Here is a 23,124-nt window from a genome sequence, read left to right on the forward strand (position 1 = left end):
GATGAGGAGTGATGGTCATGGGTTTTAAATGGAATGGGTTCTAATTGAATGACATCATGGAACTTTGACCTGTATATACAGAACTCAGAAGGGCAAGGCAGCACATTCTAAGAAATGGTTAACATTCTAAATAGTAAAGAGGGCTTACCGTTGTGTCAGAAATCACCTAGAAACCACACCAAGCCCTCTGTAGTCGACACATTGTTTAAATGATTCTCTGTGTAGTCAAAATATCACATTGAAAAAATGACACATTTAGCTTATTTAAAAAATGTAGTCCCACTCCTCAAATGAAGAAAGGCAACTAGATATGCAGTCTGTTGCACAATTTCTATTGAAATGCAGTAACATCCCTTTTCTGACATGCTGGTTTGGTTATCATGCGTGTTAATGACTTAAAGAGGAAGGAGAGGACAGTTAAATGTGTGTCAACCACAGAATTCACACTGACTCACTGTACAAGACCTCTCCCCTTCACTCTAAGTACTCTTGACAATATCTTGAAATATAGTTTTGGGTTATTGGATTTTAGTCATTAGTCATATTCTTGAGGGTAATGTATCATTTTACTTATTGTTATGTTTTGAGCTGTGTTTTGGTTGTTACACCAGGGCAAGTATTCATAAAGTGTCTCAGTGTCGGAGTGCTGATCTACACAGGGATGAGATGATTAACTAGGGTAAAAAAGACATGCAAACAAACATTGTAACACTGCACGTGGGCCTGTGTGTGTGTCTGCGTGTGACACAGTGGGTTTATCTGAGAGCTCTTCAAGACCAGACTGATAGGGAGTAGAGTTGACATCTATACTGTGTAGGATGTGTGTTTTAACTTTTCTACATCCATAACAATCATCTCTCTAGACTTTGATACAGACTCCATTGGCCTAATGGATCTTCACTACAGATGCAGGGTAGCTACACTACATGACCAAAAGTATGTGGACAACTGCTCATCAAACAACTAATTAAAAAATCATGGGCATTAATATGGAGTTGGTCCCTGCTATAACAGCCTACACTATTTTGGGAAGGCTTTCCACTAGATGTTCAAACATTGCTGCTTGGACTTGCTTCCATTCAGCCACAAGAGAATTAGTGAGGTTGGGCACTGATGTTTGGGGAATTGGGTTGGCTTGCAGTCGGCGTTCCAATTCATCACAAAGGTGTTCAATGTGGTTGAGGTCAGGGCTCTGTCAGTTCTTCCTCCTCGACAAACCATTTCTGTATGGACCTCGCTTTATCCACGGGGGCATTGTCGTGCTGTAACAGGAAAGTGCCTTCCCCAAAACTGTTGCCACAAACTTGGAAGCACATAATTGTCTAGAATGTCATTGTATACTGTATCGTTAAGATTTCCTATCACTGGAACTAAGGGGCCTAGCCTGAACCATGAAAAACAGCCCCAGACCATTATTCCTCCTCCACCAAACTTTTGAGTTGACACTTTTTTGGGGGGCTGGTAGTGTTTTCCTGTCATCCACCAAACCCAGAAACGTCCGTCGAACTGCCAGATGGTGAATCGTGATTCATCACTCCAGACAACACGTTTCCACTGCTCCAGAGTCCAATGGCGATGAGTTTTACACCACTCCAGCCGACGGTTGGCATTGCGCATGGTGATCTTAGGCTTGTGTCCGGCTGATCCGCCATGTTAACCCTGTTCTAGCAGGGCAGAAATGTCTCAAACTGGAAAGGTGTCATCCTTTGAAGGTGCCACATTGAAAGTCACTGAAGTCTTCAGTAAGGCCATTCTACTGACAATGTTTGTCTATGGAGATGGCATGGCTGTGTGCTTGATGTTATACACCAGTCAGCAACGGCAGTGGATTAAACAGCTGAATCTACTCATTTGAGGTGTCCACATTATTTTCTATATATAGTTTCCCCACAGGAACATTAAACCAACAACTTGACAAAATGGGGACATTGTTGGTCCCCACAAGGTCAAATGCTATTTTTAGGAATCAGTGTTAGGTTTAAGAGCGTTTCTATTTATGCTGGTATCAACCCTTGTGTTGCATGGGCCTAATTCAACTTTCCGCCCTGTTTCTATATTGTACATCCAACCCTTCTGGAGACGGCGGGAGAACACGAAAGGCCCAAGTTCAACAGGAGGAAGACAATTATTGATAAAGTGCTGAGGATAAGAAGTTAGAATTAGGTTTAGGAGTTAGGGAAAATAGGATTTGAAAGGGACTGAATTGTATGTCCCCACAAGGTGGAATGCGCAAGACTGTGTGGACGTTTTAACTACTCTTTGTCCGTTTACTATAAAATAGTAAACGGACAATAAATGTTGTTAGTCCCCATACGATCAAATGCTATTTCTAGGGGGTTTAGGGTTAAGATTTGAATTAATGTTAAATAAGGTTTAGGAGCTAGGGTTAGTAGGTTTTGGGGTTAATGTAATGGAAAATAGGATTGTGAACAGGACTGAATTTTGTGTCCCCACAAGGATAGTTGTACAAGACTGTGTGCATGTGTATGAGCCACTTGCTGTTTAGCCTCACAGCTTGGGGATAGGAGCTATCATTGAACCTGGTGGTCAGTCTTTAGGCTGCTGTACAGCTTGACAGACCATAGATGGTTGAGCATTTATCTACCTATATTTAGGGTTCTGAGATAGAACAGCTTCAGAACAAGCAATGTAGAAATATGTATTTACAGCACATCTGTAGATGTTGATCCATAGTGCAATAGAGTATTCACACACACAACCATATACAGAGGTAGGATCTTACATTATCTTGCATCAACAGGAAAAGTGAATTCTGTGGATTATAATTAATGTGGTGGTTGACACTTTTCATTAGGTAAAATCAAGTCTGACATTTTATATTACAAACATTAGCGTCACGTTGTATAAATGACAGGAGACGGGTGCAGGAATACGTAATAGGAGGTTTTAAGACGCGTACTACAAGTGCACAATACACGAAAGCCGAAACAACAAAGCACAGGTACTCACAAGACCAACGGACAAGGGAACAACAATTGACCAAGACAATGGTGAACAGAGGGCAGATTTATAAAATTACTAATCAGGGGAAATGGAAACCAGGTGTGCGTAATTAGACAGTTCAGTGACGCCTAGAAAGCCGGTGATGTAGACTTCCAGAACTGGTGCACGGAATAAACAGCTGTACTGCATGGATCTGTGACAGTTGGAGGCCTTTTTAAATCTTGAATACACAGCAAGTTTGCATTTCCAGGAAGCAGGAACATTTTCTAAAGTGATCAAATTAAGATCCTACATCTGTAGCACAAAATAGCGCAACACAATATGAGCCTGGTTCATTTTCAGTAATGAGGCCCTGTAACCCATTTACAGTTTCTCCTTCAATGTATCAGGTGGAGTTATTCACCAGCTATAGAGTGAGTTGTTGTTTATGTTTCTAAGACTGCAGGGTGGGAGATGCAACAATGGCCTTGAGAACAGCAGGAAGTGTGTTGGTGGTCTTTCTCTGGTCTGTAGCAGGTATGGTCTCATTCTTATCTTTTAGTTGTTCTTTTTAATAATCTACAAACATTTCTAAAAGGTTAATACTCATAATATTATTCTGGTGTGTTCTGTTAGGCATCTCCACTTAAATAGTTTTCTGTGGTTTCCATTCACACTCAACTATAGCAACAAAGTGGAGACAAACCCTACTGTTAGTGTGAACCAATAGATCTTGTCCTAATTCTGATACCATTGTGTTGTGTGACTGTGTTTCAGTGGTACTGGGTCAGTATGGCTGGAGTGTGACTTACACCACTCAGAGTATCTGTGCCTTGAAGGGGTCAACAGTGGATCTGTCCTGCTCTTACACATATCCCAGAGGTCATAAAGTCACAACAACCTTCTGGTTCACTAAAATTGATGCTTTGGAAAATGATGTAAATCTGAGAGATGACCCAGACTACAAAGGTCATGTGACGTACCGTAGCGATAAGAATAAAGACTGCACCCTGAAAATCACAGACCTGAGATTGAGTTACTCAGCTGAGTACACTTTCAGATTCATAACAGATCAGGAAGGAGGGAAATATTCTGGCTATCCTGGAGTCACTCTGTCTGTTACAGGTACAGTGATATTATATATAGTGTTGATCTGTTTAATCACTCTGTCTGTTACAGGTTCAGTGATATTATATATAGTGTTGATCTGTTTAATCACACTGTCTGTTACAGGTACAGTGATATTATATATAGTGTTGATCTGTTTAATCACTCTGTCTGTTACAGGTACAGTGATATTATATATAGTGTTGATCTCTTTAATTGGTTCAGGATAATTGTCTTGATTTGTATTTAAATAATATAAATATGAAAGTATGGTTTTTTTGGAAGAAGCTAGCTAGCTAACGAAGAACAACAAAGAATATCTAGTTAACAGAAGAAAAGAAAAAGAAAATCAGGACAGAAGAAAAAGGATATCAAAGTGAAACAGTTCTCTAAAGACACAAGAGACAATAATACAAGAAACAACACTTCTGTAGCTTGTCAACTATGTGTCTGTCTATCCCTGTTCTCTCCTCTCTGCACAGGCCATACAAACGCTTCACACCGCGTGGCCGCTGCCACTCTAACCTGGTGGTCCCAGCGCGCACGACCCACGTGGAGTTCCAGGTCTCCGGCAGCCTCTGGAACTGCCGGTCTACAGCCAACAAGGCTGAGTTCATCTCAGCCTATGCTACCCTCCAGTCCCTAGACTTCCTGGCACTGACGGAAACATGGATTACCACAGATAACACTGCTACTCCTACTGCTCTCTCTTCGTCTGCCCACGTGTTCTCGCATACCCCTAGAGCATCGAGCCAGCGGGGTGGTGGCACTGGAATCCTCATCTCTCCCAAGTGGACATTCTCTCTTTCTCCCCTGACCCATCTGTCTATCTCCTCATTTGAATTCCATGCTGTCACAGTTACCAGCCCTTTCAAGCTTAACATCCTTATCATTTATCGCCCTCCAGGTTCCCTTGGAGAGTTCATCAATGAGCTTGACGCCTTGATAAGTTCCTTTCCTGAGGATGGCTCACCTCTCACAGTTCTGGGTGACTTTAACCTCCCCACGTCTACCTTTGACTCATTCCTCTCTGCCTCCTTCTTTCCACTCCTCTCCTCTTTTGACCTCACCCTCTCACCTTCCCCCCCTACTCACAAGGCAGGCAATACGCTTGACCTCATCTTTACTAGATGCTGTTCTTCCACTAATCTTATTGCAACTCCCCTCCAAATCTCCGACCACTACCTTGTATCCTTTTCCCTCTTGCTCTCATCCAACACTTCTCACTCTGCCCCTACTCGGATGGTATTGCGCCGTCCCAACCTTCGCTCTCTCTCTCCCGCTACTCTCTCCTCTTCCATCCTATCATCTCTTCCCTCTGCTCAAACCTTCTCCAACCTATCTCCTGATTCTGCCTCCTCAACCCTCCTCTCCTCCCTTTCTGCATCCTTTGATTTTCTCTGTCCCTTATCCTCCAGGCCGGCTCGGTCCTCCCCTCCTGCTCCGTGGCTCGACGACTCACTACGAGCTCACAGAACAGGGCTCCGGGCAGCCGAGCGGAAATGGAGGAAAACTCGCCTCCCTGCGGACCTGGCATCCTTTCACTCCCTCCTCTCTACATTCTCCTCTTCTGTCTCTGCTGCTAAAGCCACTTTCTACCACTCTAAATTCCAAGCATCTGCCTCTAACCCTAGGAAGCTCTTTGCTACCTTCTCCTCCCTGCTGAATCCTCCTCCCCCTCCCCCCCCCCTCCTCCCTCTCTGCGGATGACTTCGTCAACCATTTTGAAAAGAAGGTTGACGATATCCGATCCTCGTTTGCTAAGTCAAACGACACCGCTGGTCCTGCTCACACTGCCCTACCCTGTGCTTTGACCTCTTTCTCCCCTCTCTCTCCAGATGAAATCTCGCGTCTTGTGACGGCCGGCCACCCAACAACCTGCCCACTTGACCCTATCCCCTCCTCTCTTCTCCAGACCATTTCCGGAGACCTTCTCCCCTTCCTCACCTCGCTCATCAACTCATCCTTGACCGCTGGCTACGTCCCTTCCGTCTTCAAGAGAGCGAGAGTTGCACCCCTTCTGAAAAAACCTACACTCGATCCCTCCGATGTCAACAACTACAGACCAGTATCCCTTCTTTCTTTTCTCTCCAAAACTCTTGAACGTGCCGTCCTTGGCCAGCTCTCCTGCTATCTCTCTCAGAATGACCTTCTTGATCCTAATCAGTCAGGTTTCAAGACTGGGCATTCAACTGAGACTGCTCTTCTCTGTGTCACGGAGGCTCTCCACACTGCTAAAGTTAACTCTCTCTCCTCTGCTCTCATCCTTCTAGACCTATCTGCTGCCTTTGATACTGTGAACCATCAGATCCTCCTTTCCACCCTCTCCGAGTTGGGCATCTCCGGCGCGGCCCACGCTTGGATTGCGTCCTACCTGACAGGTCGCTCCTACCAGGTGGCGTGGCGAGAATCTGTCTCCGCACCATGCGCTCTCACCACTGGTGTCCCCCAGGGCTCTGTTCTAGGCCCTCTACTATTCTCGCTATACACCAAGTCACTTGGCTCTGTCATATCCTCACATGGTCTCTCCTATCATTGCTATGCAGACGACACACAATTAATCTTCTCCTTTCCCCCTTCTGATAACCAGGCGGCGAATCGCATCTCTGCATGTCTGTCAGACATATCAGTGTGGATGACGGATCACCAGCTCAAGCTGAACCTCGGCAAGATGGAGCTGCTCTTCCTCCCGGGGAAGGACTGCCCGTTCCATGATCTCGCCATCACGGTTGACAACTCCCTTGTGTCCTCCTCCCAGAGTGCTAAGAACCTTGGCGTGATCCTGGACAACACCCTGTCATTCTCCACTAACATCAAGGCGGTGACCCGATCCTGTAGGTTCATGCTCTACAACATTCGCAGAGTACGACCCTGCCTCACACAGGAAGCGACGCAGGTCCTAATCCAGGCACTTGTCATCTCCCGTCTGGATTACTGAAACTCGCTGTTGGCTGGGCTCCCTGCCTGTGCCATTAAACCCCTACAACTCATCCAGAACGCCGCAGCCCGTCTGGTGTTCAACCTTCCCAAGTTCTCTCACGTCACCCCGCTCCTCCGCTCTCTCCACTGGCTTCCAGTTGAAGCTCGCATCCGCTACAAGACCATGGTGATTGCCTACGGAGCTGTGAAGGGAACGGCACCTCCATACCTTCAGGCTCTGATCAGGCCCTACACCCAAACAAGGGCACTGCGTTCATCCACCTCTGGCCTGCTGGCCCCCCTACCTCTGAGGAAGCACAGTTCCCGCTCAGCCCAGTCAAAACTGTTCGCTGCTCTGGCACCCCAATGGTGGAACAAGCTCCCTCACGATGCCAGGACAGCGGAGTCAATCACCACCTTCCGGAGACACCTGAAACCCCACCTCTTTAAGGAATACCTAGGATAGGATAAAGTAATCCTTCTAACCCCCCCCCCCTTAAAAGATTTAGATGCACTATTGTAAAGTGGTTGTTCCACTGGATATCATAAGGTGAATGCACCAATTTGTAAGTCGCTCTGGATAAGAGCGTCTGCTAAATGACTTAAATGTAAATGTAATGTAAATGTAAAATAGGAATGTCTGAATTGATGATTTGAGAACGTCCGCTCCTGCCTCATTTCAACTAGATAACAGGTCATTGAGGGTTTAATGTTGTTATCTACTCCAGACCTGCAGGTGAAGGTGACCACTACATGGTGGTCAACGACACTGACCTGTAGCACCACCTGTACTCTGACTGGTAACTCCACCTACATCTGGTACAGGAACAGTAAGATTGTACAAGCGGCCTCCTCCCCCTCGTACTCAGTCTACTTCAAAACTGAAGACAGTTTCTACTGTGCTGTAAAAGGCATCAATTCTCCTGCAGTGTGTGAGTGTGACTAATACACTATTTAAAGTCTGTCAAAATCATCCGATACATCATTGTTCAGTATTGATGTTTAGTGAAACAGACATCAAATAGGGCTACTATTTCATTTAGATTAATGGTTGTTGATTTTACAGTTCTAAATACGTACACTGTTTGAAAAATGTACTTGTGTTTCAGCTGTTAGGGCTCAGAGTTATTTCCATGTGACTTACACCCATCAGAGGATCTGTACCTTGAAGGGGTCATCAGTGAACATATCCTGCTTTTATACATATCCCAGTGGTCATACAGTCTCTGAAACAAACTGGTATATAAAAGGAAAACTTCATGAGGCCCCTCAAATCCTGAGCCTGGGTTATGGAGGTCGTGTGGAGTACCTTGGAAATATGCAGAGTGACTCCACCCTGAGAATCACAGACCTGAGAGAGGAGGATTCAGCTGAGTATAAGATTAGATTCAGAACAGATCAGACAAACTGGGAGCCCACCTTCCCTGGAACAACTCTGACTGTCACAGGTAACACTACATGACACATCTTATCAATACTGAAAACGATTACTTAGTGATATACTCAGTGTTTTAATCCTCTTTCATTTAGGTCTTCAAGTGAAGGTGACTCCTGCCACTGTGACAGAGGGACAGACGGTGATACTGACCTGTAGCACCACCTGTACTCTGACTGACAACCCCAACCCCACCTACATCTGGTACAAGAATGGACATGTAACCACCCAATCTAACAGTCTGTTCCTTAAGCCAGTCAGCAGTGAGGATGCAGGCAGATACTCCTGTGCTGTAGAAGGCCATGAGGATCTCTACTCTCCTGAAGAGACTCTCACTGTCACATGTGAGTATGTGTGATACACCTCCAGTTGTATTCTTTTAGTAACATCTTATCTATTCTTTCTATCTATTATTTCAATCTATGTCCAAGTTCCATGATTGTACTCATCTCACTACTGTAGGGAACTACAAGTACTTCACAAACACTGTATTGTTACATTAATGTGTAAGTTACACATATTTATATTAATATTTATTTTATTTTAATAATAAGTAAGTTATATGATGCACCTCATGTAAAGCTCTATGTATGAACAATGTGTTACATATTGTCCACCAGATGGCCCAAAGAACACCTCAGTGTCAGTCAGTCCCTCTGGTGAAATAGTGGAGGGCAGTTCAGTGACTCTGACCTGCAGCAGTGATGCCAACCCACCTGTGGACAAATACACCTGGTACAAGAAGAATGTAGCCTCACCAAAAGCATCAGGACAGAGTTACAGCATCACTAACATCATCTCTGAGGACAGAGGAGAATATTACTGTGAGGCCCAGAATGGAAGAGGATCTATGAACTCTACAGCTCTGATGATCATTGTAGCAGGTATAGTTACATCTTCAATACTTCAATACAAAACTACATGGTTCAATCTAATGTTAATACTTTGAATTTGGCTTATTTTACTTTGGTTTATAATTAAACACTGAGTATACAAAACACTAAGAACACCTGTTCTTTCCATGACATAGACAGGCTGACCAGGTGAATCCAGGTGAAGCTTTGATCCCATATTGATGTCACTTGTTAAATCCTCTTCAATCAGTGTGGATGAAGGGGAGGAGACAGGTTTTACCAAATTATATTTGTTTTTAGTTTATTATATCATGCCATGTACTCATATCATCCATATTTTATTATAGAGAAACAGACCTCAGTTCTGACTGCAGCTGTAGGAATCACAGTGGTTGTTCTGGTTCTCATCCTCTGTCTCCCTTGCTTCATGTGGTTCAGGTGACATACATTTTTTTTCACCTTAGCACCCTGATTTGTTATGAATGCATTAATATATTCATTCATTCATTAATGTGCAAAACTTGATTTGTAACATGTCAACTTCCACTGGAGGTCAGTAGAGAGCAGAACTCACTCTTTCCCTCATTACAGGAGATCCATAGGAGGAAGTGATGTCACAGCAGACACACAGGTGATGATATCAGCTATGCCTCCACCTCCACACCTGGTGACATGAATTTACTATGTCACAACAGTCTCTCTCATACTATTTTCACTGTTACCGTGACAACGCTCTCTCTCTCGCTTTCTCCCTGCACAGAGTGTCCATCCTGACCCTAACAGTGACACGTACACAGCTCTGAACATGAAGACCAGGTCACCAGAGTATGACACCCTGGCAGTAAGTGTGTGTGTTTGTGTGTGTGTTTGTGTTTGTGTGTGTGTTTGTATCCATAAAAATGTTATAGAGTTGTGTGTAATGTGTTCATTGTGTTTTCTTTCAGAATGTGAGGGACTCCTCTAGTGACACAGTCCCACAGATAGATGCTGAGCCCTCAGATTATGAGAACTAAAGAGAACCACCACAGAACCTGGACTGAAGAGATCCACCACAGAACCTGGACTGAAGAGAACCACCACAGAACCTGGATGAAGAGCTTCAGCACCAAACCAAAGCTAGGATTTACACCTCTATTCTCCTGCTATCATATTGCTATCATATCTAAACGGCTTTCCAGATAATGAGCTCTAACGTTTTAGAAAATGATGTCATTATTTTATTTTCTTGTTAAGGAAAGGGAAACGGGGATACCTAGTCAATTTTACAACTGAAGGCATTCAACTTAAATGTGTCTTCCGCATTTAACCCAACACCTCTGAATCAGAGCGATGCGGGGGGCTGGCATAATCGACATCCTCATCTTCGGTGCCTGGTGAATAGTGGGTTAACTGCCTTGCTCAGGGGCAGAACGATAGATTTATGTAATTATGCTTATTGGTGACATGTCAAGAAGTTTTTCCTAAGCTTTAACTTCTGAGTAAATGCTGGAGTTGAATTCTCTTTCCTTGTAATGATAATTATGTATATCGATGATAAATAAGATAGATTATGCTTCTGCTCTTTTTCTATGAGATTTGACCATTTGTAGATTTTCTGTAACACAAAAAGCCCACTTTTCTGTTTACTCTCAGTAGATTAATATTATGTTTCTGCTCTTTTTCTATGGGATTTGCCTTTTCCAGATTTTTATAACAAAAATAGGTCTACATTTCTCAGTGACTAATGTGGATAATATTGATAACAGCTTTTTATTACTTCTAGCTCTTGGACCAGGTTTCTCCTAATTATTTACTTTGTATTATTGCACTTTTTATATTCATTATTATTTTATATTAGGTAATAGCATATTGTTCAGAATCATGATATCACTTATTTTATTATCAAATTATTAATTATTACCTATTTTAGATACATTAAATATGTTTACCTTTGCAGTTTTTACAATTTGGTTTAGTGTCAATACAGTATAAGCGCCATGTTGTAAATAAGCTCAAAGTTCAAGCTAAGAAATACATAGATTATTTGATCAACTATTAATACATTGATTCATAACTTTTTCCACTCTGCTGTTGTTTCTTGTATTTCTGCCTATTGGACACATGATGTCACCATTGAACAGATCAACACCCAGCACTGTTCCTCACAAACTACATGCACGCACACACACTAGTGGTGCACCAGTCAGCTGTTTGTTAACCCGCAACCGCCCGTAACTGCTAATAACCCATCTGCAACCTCACGACTATGTGATAAAGTGAAAATCTGAGGCCCTCACTAACCTGCAAATATAGAAAATTCGCTACAGGCTACAGTCAAAGACTGTGAAGGATTTTTTGACAAGGGGGGCAGGATTTATTTTTTGCCTGATTTAGACATGTTTCTGATTATCATTTCAGACATTTTGGTGGGCAATTTGTTCGTCAACTTGTCCATAATTTCTAGATGCGTGCAGCCGCGACACATCATTCATGGCAGGTGTGGCAGAGCGCCATCTGTTTTGAGCCCCACCTGTTTAGCTTTTTTTAGTTGCTTTTTTAATGTTATTTTGGTATTAATACATGACACATATCGGTTTGCAAACAATGTAAAAAAATAAATAAAGCATTGAGTTAATAAAGTCACATACCAACATGGTCTCTTTTATCCTTTCTTGAGTAAAGTAGCTCCAAAATGCAGGTGTTTCAGCCTAGCTCAGTGCTTTCTGTGGTGGTGGGGCAGCCAGCGGAAAATACAGAGCGTAGGGGTTGGTAATGTTCTCTAGTTGCGCCGTGATTGGCTCAGTGTTCTGTCACTCATGGGGACACTACGTCACTGCAAAATCTACGGAGAGAGCTCAAAAATTCAAGCCCCTTGGGTGCTGCCATAGAGTTACATTAGAAGTGCCCATCCAAGGTTCAAGGTCATAGGCCACAGACAAAATTACGTCAAATCACATTATATCTAGCGTATCTCTGATTGGACTGTTCATGTCAACATCATACTTTTAAAATCTTAGCTAGCAAGCTAGACAAGCAGTCATCATCATGCATCAAATCGGCAATCTACTGGCAAATCCTTCTCAAACCTTGTCATATGATGAGAAATTAGAGATACAACGTATCGGTGCTCATCGGCCATTGGACATAAACATTACACAACAAGCTGGAAATCGCAAATTCAACAATGAGTGCTAAGGTGCCACTTCAGCCCCGGGTTTGATCCCAGGCTGTGTTACAGCGCGGCTGTGACAGGGAGACCCATGAGGCGGCATTGTGCCCAGGGTCGTCCGGCTTGGGGGAGGGTTTTGCAGGCCGGGATGTCCTTGTCTCATCATGCTCTAGCAACTCCTTGTCGCGGGCCTGGCGCCTGCAAGCTGACTTCGTTTGTCATTTCGACAGTGTTTCCTCCAAAACATTGGTGCCTGCTGTTTGTCCTCCTGTCCAGGGGGTGGAGCTGGAGAGCACCAGGCTGGTGATCAGGTACCCAGACTGCTGGATGCAGAGAACCCCTCCCTCTTCTCAGTGGACCAACCCTATAGGCCTCAACACCTCCTCAGCCTCCCAGTACGCCTCCACAGGGTAAGTACATCAGTCAAAACATCAGCTATCATTTATAAACATATACAAGCATTTGTAACGGGTTAATTATGAGTTATTCTAAAGTGTTACCAATCAACTCATATCAACTTTTGAAATGTACAATGGACAAACAAATAGAGCACAGGCATGCAGGTGCTTGTGTTTTCATACTGTTTGTGTGTCTCTCTTTCCCAGAGCCCGATCAATGGTGACGAGTGTTTCTTCTAGGGGTTATTATTTTTTAGACAAGAGGAAAGAGTGTCTCCTATATGGAATTTATTATTATTCATGTATTATTTACAATGACGGCATACACTGGCCAAACCCAGACGACGCTGGGCCAATTGTGTGCCACCCTATGGGACTCCCAATCACAGCCAGTTGTGATACAACCTGGATTCAAACCAGGGTGTCTGTATTGATGCTTTGAGGTCTGAGATGCAGTGCCTTGGACCGCTGCGTCACTCGGGAGCCCGGGAGCCCAAGGATCATTTAGCTCTTTGATTAACAAAGTTAAAAGAAACCTCGAAGTATTAAAAAATAGATTGAAAAAAAATGTTTGAAAATAAAAATATTTTGGGCCTTGTTATTAGCCAACCAGTGGTCACCAACCAGTCGATTGCATTCGACTTGTCGATCTCCAAGGCATTTTTTTACATTTCCGTTAAAAAAACAACGATAAAGCCATGTGTTCCTATTTTTTGTATTAGTCTTGGGCTGTTGGTGGTAGGTGCAGCCAATTCAACTGCCCTGCACACCGAGTAGGCAGACTGTTGCCATTTCATGTTTCTGAAGGTACAAACTCTGCCTTCCCGGTGGGCCTGGAGAGGAAATCAAGTGCACTATAAGCTTACCTGCTGGCCAATCAGATTGTTCAGATGACCAAGTCCGCAATGACGTAGCAGGCACCAAAGAAAGCTACGGTAAAATGTATACTGTGAGATTTCAAAATGTTTAAAACCATGATTAGAGAGAGATTGTCAACGAATACAGCAAAGAGCTGCTGTTTTTACAAGTGACTTCATGTTTAAGTTCTTACTCAGCACTGTCAACACTTTGTACTCAACATTTTTATAAGCAATAAAATGCACTTTCTTCCTATTTCCACTCAGAGGTACAACAAGCAGAATGAGTAGGAAAGTGTCTCTATAGGCTTGCGTTGTTATTATTAGCGGCTTGGGTATTTTTTAATATTGAGGAATATTTCACTTTCTCTGTTCATAGGAGTAACAACATGAATTTGTGCATGAGGCAGAAGTAATACGGTGCGACTCGAGGTTCACCATCAGCTGGAAGACGTTGTCCCTTTATGGTCAGTGTCAGTGGAGGAAAGGGAGAGCGGAGGGACTCAAATGGCAGGCCAAAACCTGAGAAGATTCCATGCAGGATGTGGCCTGTCTGACAAGCTGTGTTTCATCTTGGCTCTTTTTATTGAAGACTGAGGATCTTTGCTCTAACGTGACACTTCCTACGGCTCCCATAGGCTCTCAGAGCCCAGGAAAAAGCTGAACGATATCGAGGCAGCCTCTGGCTGAAACACATTATCGCTTTTGGCAAGTGGCCGATCAGAGTACTATGGGCTTAGGCGCGTGCCCGAGTCGACCGAATTTTTTATTTTCTTTTTCTGTTTACCTAAACGCAGATTCCCGGTCGGAATATTATCGCTTTTTTATGAGAAAAATGGCATAAAAATTTATTTTAAACAGCGGTTGACATGCTTCGAAGTACGGTAATGGAATATTTAAAAAAAAATTGTCACGAATTGCGCCATGCTCGTCACCCTTATTTACCCTTTCGGATAGTGTCTTGAACGCACGAACAAAACGCCGCTGTTTGGATATAACTATGGATTATTTTGAACCAAACCAACATTTGTTATTGAAGTAGAAGACCTGGGAGTGCATTCTGACGAAGACAGCAAAGGTAATAACATTTTTCTTATAGTAAATGTGACTTTGCTGAGTGCTAAACTTGCTGGGTGTCTAAATAGCTAGCCCTGTGATGCTGGGCTATCTACTGAGAATATTGCAAAATGTGCTTTCACCGAAAAGCTATTTTAAAATCGGACATATCGAGTGCATAGAGGAGTTCTGTATCTATAATTCTTAAAATAATTGTTATGCTTTTTGTGAACGTTTATCGTGAGTAATTTAGTAAATTCACCGGCAGTGTTCGGTGGGAATGCTAGTCACATGCTAGTCACATGCTAATGTAAAAAGCTGGTTTTTGATATAAATATGAACTTGATTGAACAAAACATGCATGTATTGTATAACATAATGTCCTAGGGTTGTCATCTGATGAAGATCATCAAAGGTTAGTGCTGCATTTAGCTGTGGTTTGGGTTTATGTGACATTATATGCTAGCTTGAAAAATGGGTGTCTGAATATTTCTGGCTGGGTACTCTGCTGACATAATCTAATGTTTTGCTTTCGTTGTAAAGCCTTTTTGAAATCACTAACCTTTGATGATCTTCATCATGTAATTCAGAGTAAAAGACAATCAGAAACAGAATCATTAAAAAGAATGATGACATTATGGTAATACAAATTCAGGGGAGCAGATGTTGCACCCGAAAATATCTTTTGATAGATATATTTATATGGAAATCACATTTTACGTCTTTTAAAAATGTAGGCCCACTCCTCAAATAAAGAAATGCAACTACGGTATGCTGTCTTTTGTTCATTTTCTATTTAGATACAATAACATCGCTTTAGTGACATGTTGTTCACACATGTTAAAATCCTGACTAGGCTACTTTTAAAATGTGTCACCCACAGAACTCACACTTCGGCTACGCCTGCTTCTACTAATACTTACAGTAGACTACTTCTTGTTTCCACGCAGTGACAGTAAGTTGACTCACTGTACAAGACCTTCCCCTTCACTTCACTCTGTAAGTACTCTTGACAATATCTTGAAATATTGTTTATGTCATATGTTTTTCTTGTAATATATCATATATTTCAGGGTAAGACGTACTGTATCTTTTACTTTTTGTAATGTTTTGAGCTGGTGGTTTGGTTGTTACATCAGGGTCAGTATTCATAAGTGTATCAGAATATGAGTGCTGATCTAGGATCAGGTTCACCTCATCCAAATAATTATGATCTAAAAGGCTAAACTGATCCTAGAACAGCACTACTACTCTGATACACTTTCTGAATACCGGCCCTGGACTATGTTGATGTGTTTAGTTTAGTTCAGTTTATTCATGTGCATGTTTTTTTGTGTGTGTATATGTGGGTTGTGTTTAGGAGTAGTTTTAACATGAGGCACAGTGATGGTGGGTTGTGTTTAGGAGTAGTATTAACATGAGACATAGTGATGGTGGGTTGTGTTTAGGAGTAGTATTAATATGAGACACAGTGATGTTGGGTTGTGTTTAGGAGTAGTATTAACATGAGACACAGTGACGGTGGGTTGTGTTTAGGAGTAGTATTAACATGAGACACAGTGATGGTGGGTTGTGTTTAGGAGTGGTATTAACATGAGACATAGTGATGATGGGTTGTGTTTTGGAGTAGTATTAACATGAGAGAGTGATGGTGGGTTGTGTTTAGGAGTAGTATTAACATGAACAACAGTGATGGTGGGTTGTGTTTTGGAGTAGTATTAACATGAGAGAGTGATGGTGGGTTGTGTTTAGGAGTAGTATTAACATGAGAGAGTGATGGTGGGTTGTGTTTAGGAGTAGTATTAACATGAGACAGTGATGGTGGGTTGTGTTTAGGAGTAGTATTAACATGAGACAGTGATGGGGGGTTGTGTTTAGGAGTAGTATTAACATGAGACACAGTGATGGTGGGTTGTGTTTAGGAGTAGTATTAACATGAGACAGTGATGGGGGGTTGTGTTTAGGAGTAGTATTAACATGAGACACAGTGATGGTGGGTTGTGTTTAGGAGTAGTATTAACATGAGACAGTGATGGTGGGTTGTGTTTAGGAGTAGTATTAACATGAGAGAGTGATGGTGGGTTGTGTTTAGGAGTAGTATTAACATGAACAACAGTGATGGTGGGTTGTGTTTAGGAGTAGTACTAACATGAGACACATTGTGAAACATTAGACTATGCGAGTATGGTCCTCTGTAACTTAGTTGGTAGAGCACGGCACCTTCAACAACACTGGAACCTTCAGTAGCAGCTGATGAGGAGTGATGGGATTTAGTCACATTTTGCCTCTAAAAAATGTATGGCCTACTCCTCAAAGGCAACTATTTTCTGACATGTTGTTCATGCATGTTAATGTCTTAACGCCTTGACTGGGCTACTTCTAAAATGTGTCAACCACAGAATTCACACTTACAGTAGGCTACTTCTTGTTTCTATGTACTGCCAGCATCATCTTCCTGTCACCCATAGACCTCTACAGCCTGAACCATATCAGAGTTCTTTAAATGGACATTATACTGTATGTACTTCATTAGCACTTTATATTCACAGAATTGTATATGAACAACATGCTACATTGGACTATATGTGACCCATTTCAGGAAACTAGACCTGTGGCGCGGGTCACTACTTCACAGGAGAGCCATTTGAAGGTAAATGTTTTTTATCAAAATGAGTTTTTTGGTAGAAATGCCTTCTCGAACATGTGAACTTTCATGTGCCTTAATAACAAACTTGTATGCCAACTGTAAATACGAATAAAATGGTTAAATTACTAGCCTAGTTGGTTTAGCCACAGAAAATGCCAGCAACCTTCCCACTAGCCATGATTGGCTGAGATAATGAGTGGGCTGGACATGCCGAGAGATGAGTTTTGATTGGTCTGCCATAGAGCCCTCTTCTGTCTATTTGAGCTGGTCAGTATGTGTAGGTAATCCTGTCTAACGTGGTAATCCTGTCTAGAACATCCTGACCGGTTGCATCACCGCCTGGTATGGCAACTGCTCAGCATTTTACCGTAAGGGGCTACATAGGGTAGTGCGTACGGCCCAGTTCATCACTGGGACCAAGCTTCCTGCAATCCAGGACCTATATAATAGGTGGTGTCAGAGGAAAGCCCATAAAATTGTCAGAGACTCCAGTCACCCAAGTCATAGACTGTTTTCTTTGCTACCGCAAGGTAAGCGGATTAAATCTTCAAACTAAGGGCAACCATGGCATCTGACAGGAGACATGTCCATCCATGAATGATGTAGTAAGATAATCTAGCTCGCTACAATTTCAGATGTTACATTTTTTATTTTGACAGGAAGGGGTTTCATTTCAAGTTAGTGTACTGTTAGCTAGCTAGCTAACATTAGCTGGTTGGCTCGCTAGCTAACGTTACGTGAACGATTTTATTATCTGTATCTCAGAGCTATTTGCTTGGCTAGCTATAGCCTAATCTCCTGAGTGGTGCAGGGGTCTAAGGCACTGCATCTCAGTGCTAGAGGCATCACTACAGACCCTGGTTCGATCCCAGGCTGTATCACAACAGGTTATGATCGGGGGCCCCATAGGTCGGCGCACAATTGGTCTGGGGAGGGTTTGGAAGGGGTAGGTCGTCATTGTAAAATAAGAATTTGTTCTTAACTGACTTGCCTAATTAAATGAAGATTAAATAAAATAATATTAGCTAGCTAACATTGAACCTGGCTCGCTAGCTAACTTTAGGTGTATGATCTTATTATTTGTATCTCAGAGACATTTGCTTGGCCAGCTATAGCCGAATGTTAGCTAGCTAACATTGGACCTGGTTGGTTAGCTACCTGAAGATTCATGCAGGGTAGTAAAGTCATGAGTTGGGATTATGGTTCATTGGTTACCTAGCTAGCTAGCTACATATCTTAACCTCTCTAGGGTCGGCGGGACGAAATCGTCCCATCTACTCAACAGCCAGTTGAATCCTGTGGCACGTTATTCAAATACCTTAGAAATGCTATTACTTCAATTTCTCAAACATATGACTATTTTACACCATTTTAAAGACAAGACTCTCGTTAATCTAACCACACTGTCCGATTTCAAAAAGGCTTTACAACGAAAACAAAACATTAGATTATGTCAGCAGAGTACCCAGCCAGAAATAATCAGACACCCATTTTTCAAGCTAGCATATAATGTCACATAAACCCAAACCACAGCTAAATGCAGCACTAACCTTTGATGATCTTCATCAGATGACACACCTAGGACATTATGTTATACAATACATGCATGTTTTGTTCAATTAAGTTCATATTTATATCAAAAAACAGCTTTTTACATTAGCATGTCACATTCAGAACTAGCATACTCACGATAAACGTTCACAAAAAACATAACAATTATTTTAAGAATTATAGATACAGAACTCCTATATGCACTCGCTATGTCCGATTTTAAAATAGCTTTTCGGTGAAAGCACATTTTGCAATATTCTAAGTAGATAGCCCGGCATCACAGGGCTAGCTATTTAGACATCCACCAAGTTTAGCCCTCACCAAAGTCAGATTTACTATAAGAAAAATGTTATTACCTTTGCTGTTCTTCGTCAGAATGCACTCCCAGGACTTCTACTTCAATAACAAATGTTGGTTTGGTTCAAAATAATCCATAGTTATGTTCAAATATCCTCTGTTTTGTTCGTGCGTTCAAGACACTATCCGAATGGTAAAGAAGGGTGACGCGCACAACGCATTTCGTGACAAAAAAATTCTAAATATTTCATTACCGTACCTCGAAGCATGTCAACCGCTGTTTAAAATACATTTTTATGCCATTTTTCTCGTAAAAAAGCGATAATATTCCGACCGGGAAAGCGTGTTTAGGTTCAAAGGGAGAGAAAATAAAAACATGGGGTCAACTCGTGCACGCGCCTCAGTCCCATTGTCCTCTGATAGAGCACTTACCAAAAGCGCTAATGTTTTTCAGCCAGTGGCTGGAATTACATCATTCAGCTTTTTCCCGCCTTCTGAGAGCCTATGGGAGCCGTAGGAAGTGTCACGTTACAGCAAAGATCCTCAGTTTTCATTAAAGAGAGCCAAGAAGAACAAGAACTTGTCAGACAGGTCACTTCCTGTAAGGAATCTTCTCCGGTTTTTGCCTGCCATATGAGTTCTGTTATACTCACAGACACCATTCAAACAGTTTTAGAAACTTTAGGGTGTTTTCTATCCAAAGCCAATAATTATATGCATATTCTAGTTTCTGGGCAGTAGTAATAACCAGATTAAATCGGGTACGTTTTTATCCGGCCGTGCAAATACTGCCCCCTACCCCCAACAGGTTAACAAAAGACTCCACTATGCAATTTGGGTGCGTTCGTAAATTCAGTCTGGCCATCTGATCCGATTTTAGAGGCCTCTCGTCTAAGTGTGCCAGAGTGCAGAATAACTGAAGAATTTACAAACGCTCAATGTCCGTTGAATATTGCCGTTGTCAGTAATCATCGGCAAAAAATTATAATTCAGTTGTTGCCAGCAGCACAGTTACAATCACCAACGCTCTGGATAGCATGAAAACAGTCTAACCAGCACTGCTTGGGCGAGTACAATGGACAGAGTGGGGTGTTCTCTCATTTGTGTCTGGAAGTAGCTAGCAAGCTAGCCAATGTTAGCTAGTTAGCTTGGGTGCTTGACTGCTGTTGTTAGTACAGAACGCTCAGCTCAACCCAGAGATGGGTGGGGCTAAAGCTTACAGTGAGGGAAAAAAGTATTTGATCCCCTGCTGATTTTGTACGCTTGCCCACTGACAAAGAAATGATCAGTCTATAATTTTAATGGTAGGTTTATTTGAACAGTGAGAGACAGTATAACAACAAACAAATCCAGAAAAACGCATGTAAAAAATGTTAGAAATTATACATTTATTTGAATTTTAATGAGGGGAAATAAGTATTTGACCCCCTCTCAATCAGAAAGATTTCTGGCTCCCAGGTGTCTTTTATACAGGTAACGAGCTGAGATTAGGATCACACTCTTAAAGGGAGGGCTCCTAATCTCAGCTTGTTACCTGTATAAAAGACACCTGTCCACAGAAGCAATCAATCAGATTCCAAACTCTCCACCATGGCCAAGACCAAAGAGCTCTCCAAGGATGTCAGGGACAAGATTGTAGACCTACACAAGGCTGGAATGGGCTACAAGAGCATCGCCAAGCAGCTTGGTGAGAAGGTGACAACAGTTGGTGCGATTATTCGCAAATGGATGAAACACAAAATAACTGTCAATCTCCCTCGGCCTGGGGCTCCATGCAAGATCTCACCTCGTGGAGTTGCAATGATCATGAGAACAGTGAGGAATCAGCCCAGAACTACACGGGAGGATCTTGTCAATGATCTCAAGGCAGCTGGGACTATAGTCACCAAGAAAACAATTGGTAACACACTACCCCGTGAAGGACTGAAATCCTGCAGCGCATGCAAGGTCCCCCTGCTCAAGAAAGCACATATACCTGCCCGTCTGAAGTTTGCCAATGAACATCTGAATGATTCAGAAGACAACTGGGTGAAAGTGTTGTGGTCAGATGAGACCAAAATGGAGCTCTTTGACATCAACTCAACTCACCGTGTTTGGAGGAGGAGGAATGCTGCCTATGACCCCAAGAACACCATCCCCACCGTAAAACATGGAGGTGGAAACATTATGCTTTGGGGGTGTTTTTCTGCTAAGGGGACAGGACAACTTCACCGCATCAAAAGGACGATGGATGGGGCTATGTAGCGTACATCTTGGGTGAGAACCTCCTTCCCTCAGCCAGGGCATTGAAAATGGCTCGTGGATGGGTATTACAGCATAACAATGACCCAAAACACACGGCCAAGGCAGCAAAGGAGTGGCTCAAGAAGAAGCACATTAATTAAGGACAACAAAGGAAAGGTATTGGTGTGGCCATCACAAAGCCCTGACCTCAATCCTATAGAAACTTTGTGGGCAGAAGTGAAAAAGCGTGTGCGAGCAAGGAGGCCTACAAACCTGACTCCATTACACCAGCTCTGTCAGGAGGAATGGGCCAAAACTCAGCCAACTTATTGTGGGAAGCTTGTGGAAGGCTACCCGAAACGTTTGACCCAAGTTAAACAATTTAAAGGCAATGCTACCAAATACTAATTGAGTGTATGTAAACTTCTGACCCACTGAGAATGTGATGAAAGAAATAAAACCTGAAATAAATCATTCTCTCAACTATTATTCTGACATTTCACATTCTTAAAATAAAGTGGTGATCCTAACTGACCAAAGACAGGGGATTTTTGCTAGGATTAAATGTCAGGAATTGTAAAAACTGAGTTTAAATGTATTTGGTTAAGATGTATGTAAACTATCGACCTCAACTGTACCATTTTGTAGCTCTGAGTCTATACTTTTATCCAATGTAAAAAAGCCGGGCGGTCACATATATGGATACATGCTACATTAGTCTAGATATGGATAACAGGCTACATTAGTCTAGATATGGATAACAGTCTACATTAGTCTAGATATGGATAACAGTCTACATTAGACTATATATGGATATCAGGCTACATTAGACTATATATGGATTTCAGGCTACATTAGACTATACAGTATATGGACAGCAGCAGTCAATACAGCAGGCTATGGTGATGATGATAATGATGTCTCTGTTAGCTAATGCTACTACCAGTACTGTAGACAAGTGCCAACAGTGTAACATATATGATAGTGGCATGTTGTAATACTACAGACATCAGTGTTTGTGCGCTTAAATGTGACTTTATCAGGTCGTAGCCAGTGATGTGTCTCACCATTCTATCTGATATATTGTCAGTTTGTAATGTTGTTATTAGCCCAACATGATTGAGGATATTATTATTTGGATGGTGCAGCAATGTTGAGATGCCAGTAGGGAGAGCTCTAGAACCATCAGCAGCACTTTGATACAGCCAATGAGGAGTGCAAATTGAATGGGTTTGTAGAATAGAATGATTGACATGGAACTGACCAAATGTAAATGGAACTTTGACCTGTTCCATGTAGAACTCAGAGGGACAAGGCACATTCTAAGATATTATAAACATTCCATATAGAATAGTCAACATATTGTTAACATGGTTCTGTATTTATATAAAAGTGGAAATGGGGGACATTTTGTCCATTATAGAAATGTAGGGCCCACTCTAATACAGTAACCTCCCTTCTCTGACATGTTGTTCTGATCGTCATGCATGTTAATGACTTAAAGAGGAAAGGACAGTTATGCATCAGCTACTTGTGTCCCGACTACTTTAAATATGTATCAGCAAGTTGACTCATTGTACAAAACCTCTCTCCTTCACTTCACTCTGTAGGTACTCTTGACAATATCTTGAAATATAGTTTTTGGTTATTTGTTTTTAGTTATTAGTCATATACTTGAGGGTAATGTAT

The 23,124-nt window shown here is 42.2% G+C and overlaps 1 protein-coding gene across 1 annotated transcript; it reads left to right on the forward strand.

Annotated features, from left to right (window-relative positions):
• The first annotated feature begins 3,718 nt into the window (after positions 1–3,718).
• LOC123725439 (B-cell receptor CD22) lies at positions 3,719–11,882 on the forward strand. Its single transcript, XM_045690944.2, has 9 exons — positions 3,719–4,068; positions 7,698–7,901; positions 8,079–8,417; positions 8,500–8,748; positions 9,025–9,288; positions 9,606–9,696; positions 9,850–9,889; positions 10,019–10,099; positions 10,203–11,882. Exons 3-9 carry the CDS (start codon positions 8,288–8,290, stop codon positions 10,269–10,271), a joined length of 924 nt encoding a protein of 307 aa, XP_045546900.2. The 5' UTR covers positions 3,719–4,068; positions 7,698–7,901; positions 8,079–8,287; the 3' UTR covers positions 10,272–11,882.
• Positions 11,883–23,124: the final 11,242 nt, after the last annotated feature.

Source organism: Salmo salar, chromosome 12, assembly GCF_965601325.2.
Source record: "Salmo salar chromosome 12, fSalSal1, whole genome shotgun sequence".
NCBI classification, from domain to species: Eukaryota; Metazoa; Chordata; class Actinopteri; order Salmoniformes; family Salmonidae; genus Salmo; species Salmo salar.

Coding starts and splice junctions, on each gene's coding strand:
- LOC123725439 (XM_045690944.2), top strand. CDS start 8,288: ATGCAGAGTGACTCCACCCTGAGAATCACAGACCTGAGAGAGGAGGAT. Junction 9,697..9,849: donor CCTTGCTTCATGTGGTTCAG/GTGACATACATT, acceptor CCCTCATTACAG/GAGATCCATAGGAGGAAGTG. Junction 10,100..10,202: donor CAGAGTATGACACCCTGGCA/GTAAGTGTGTGT, acceptor GTTTTCTTTCAG/AATGTGAGGGACTCCTCTAG.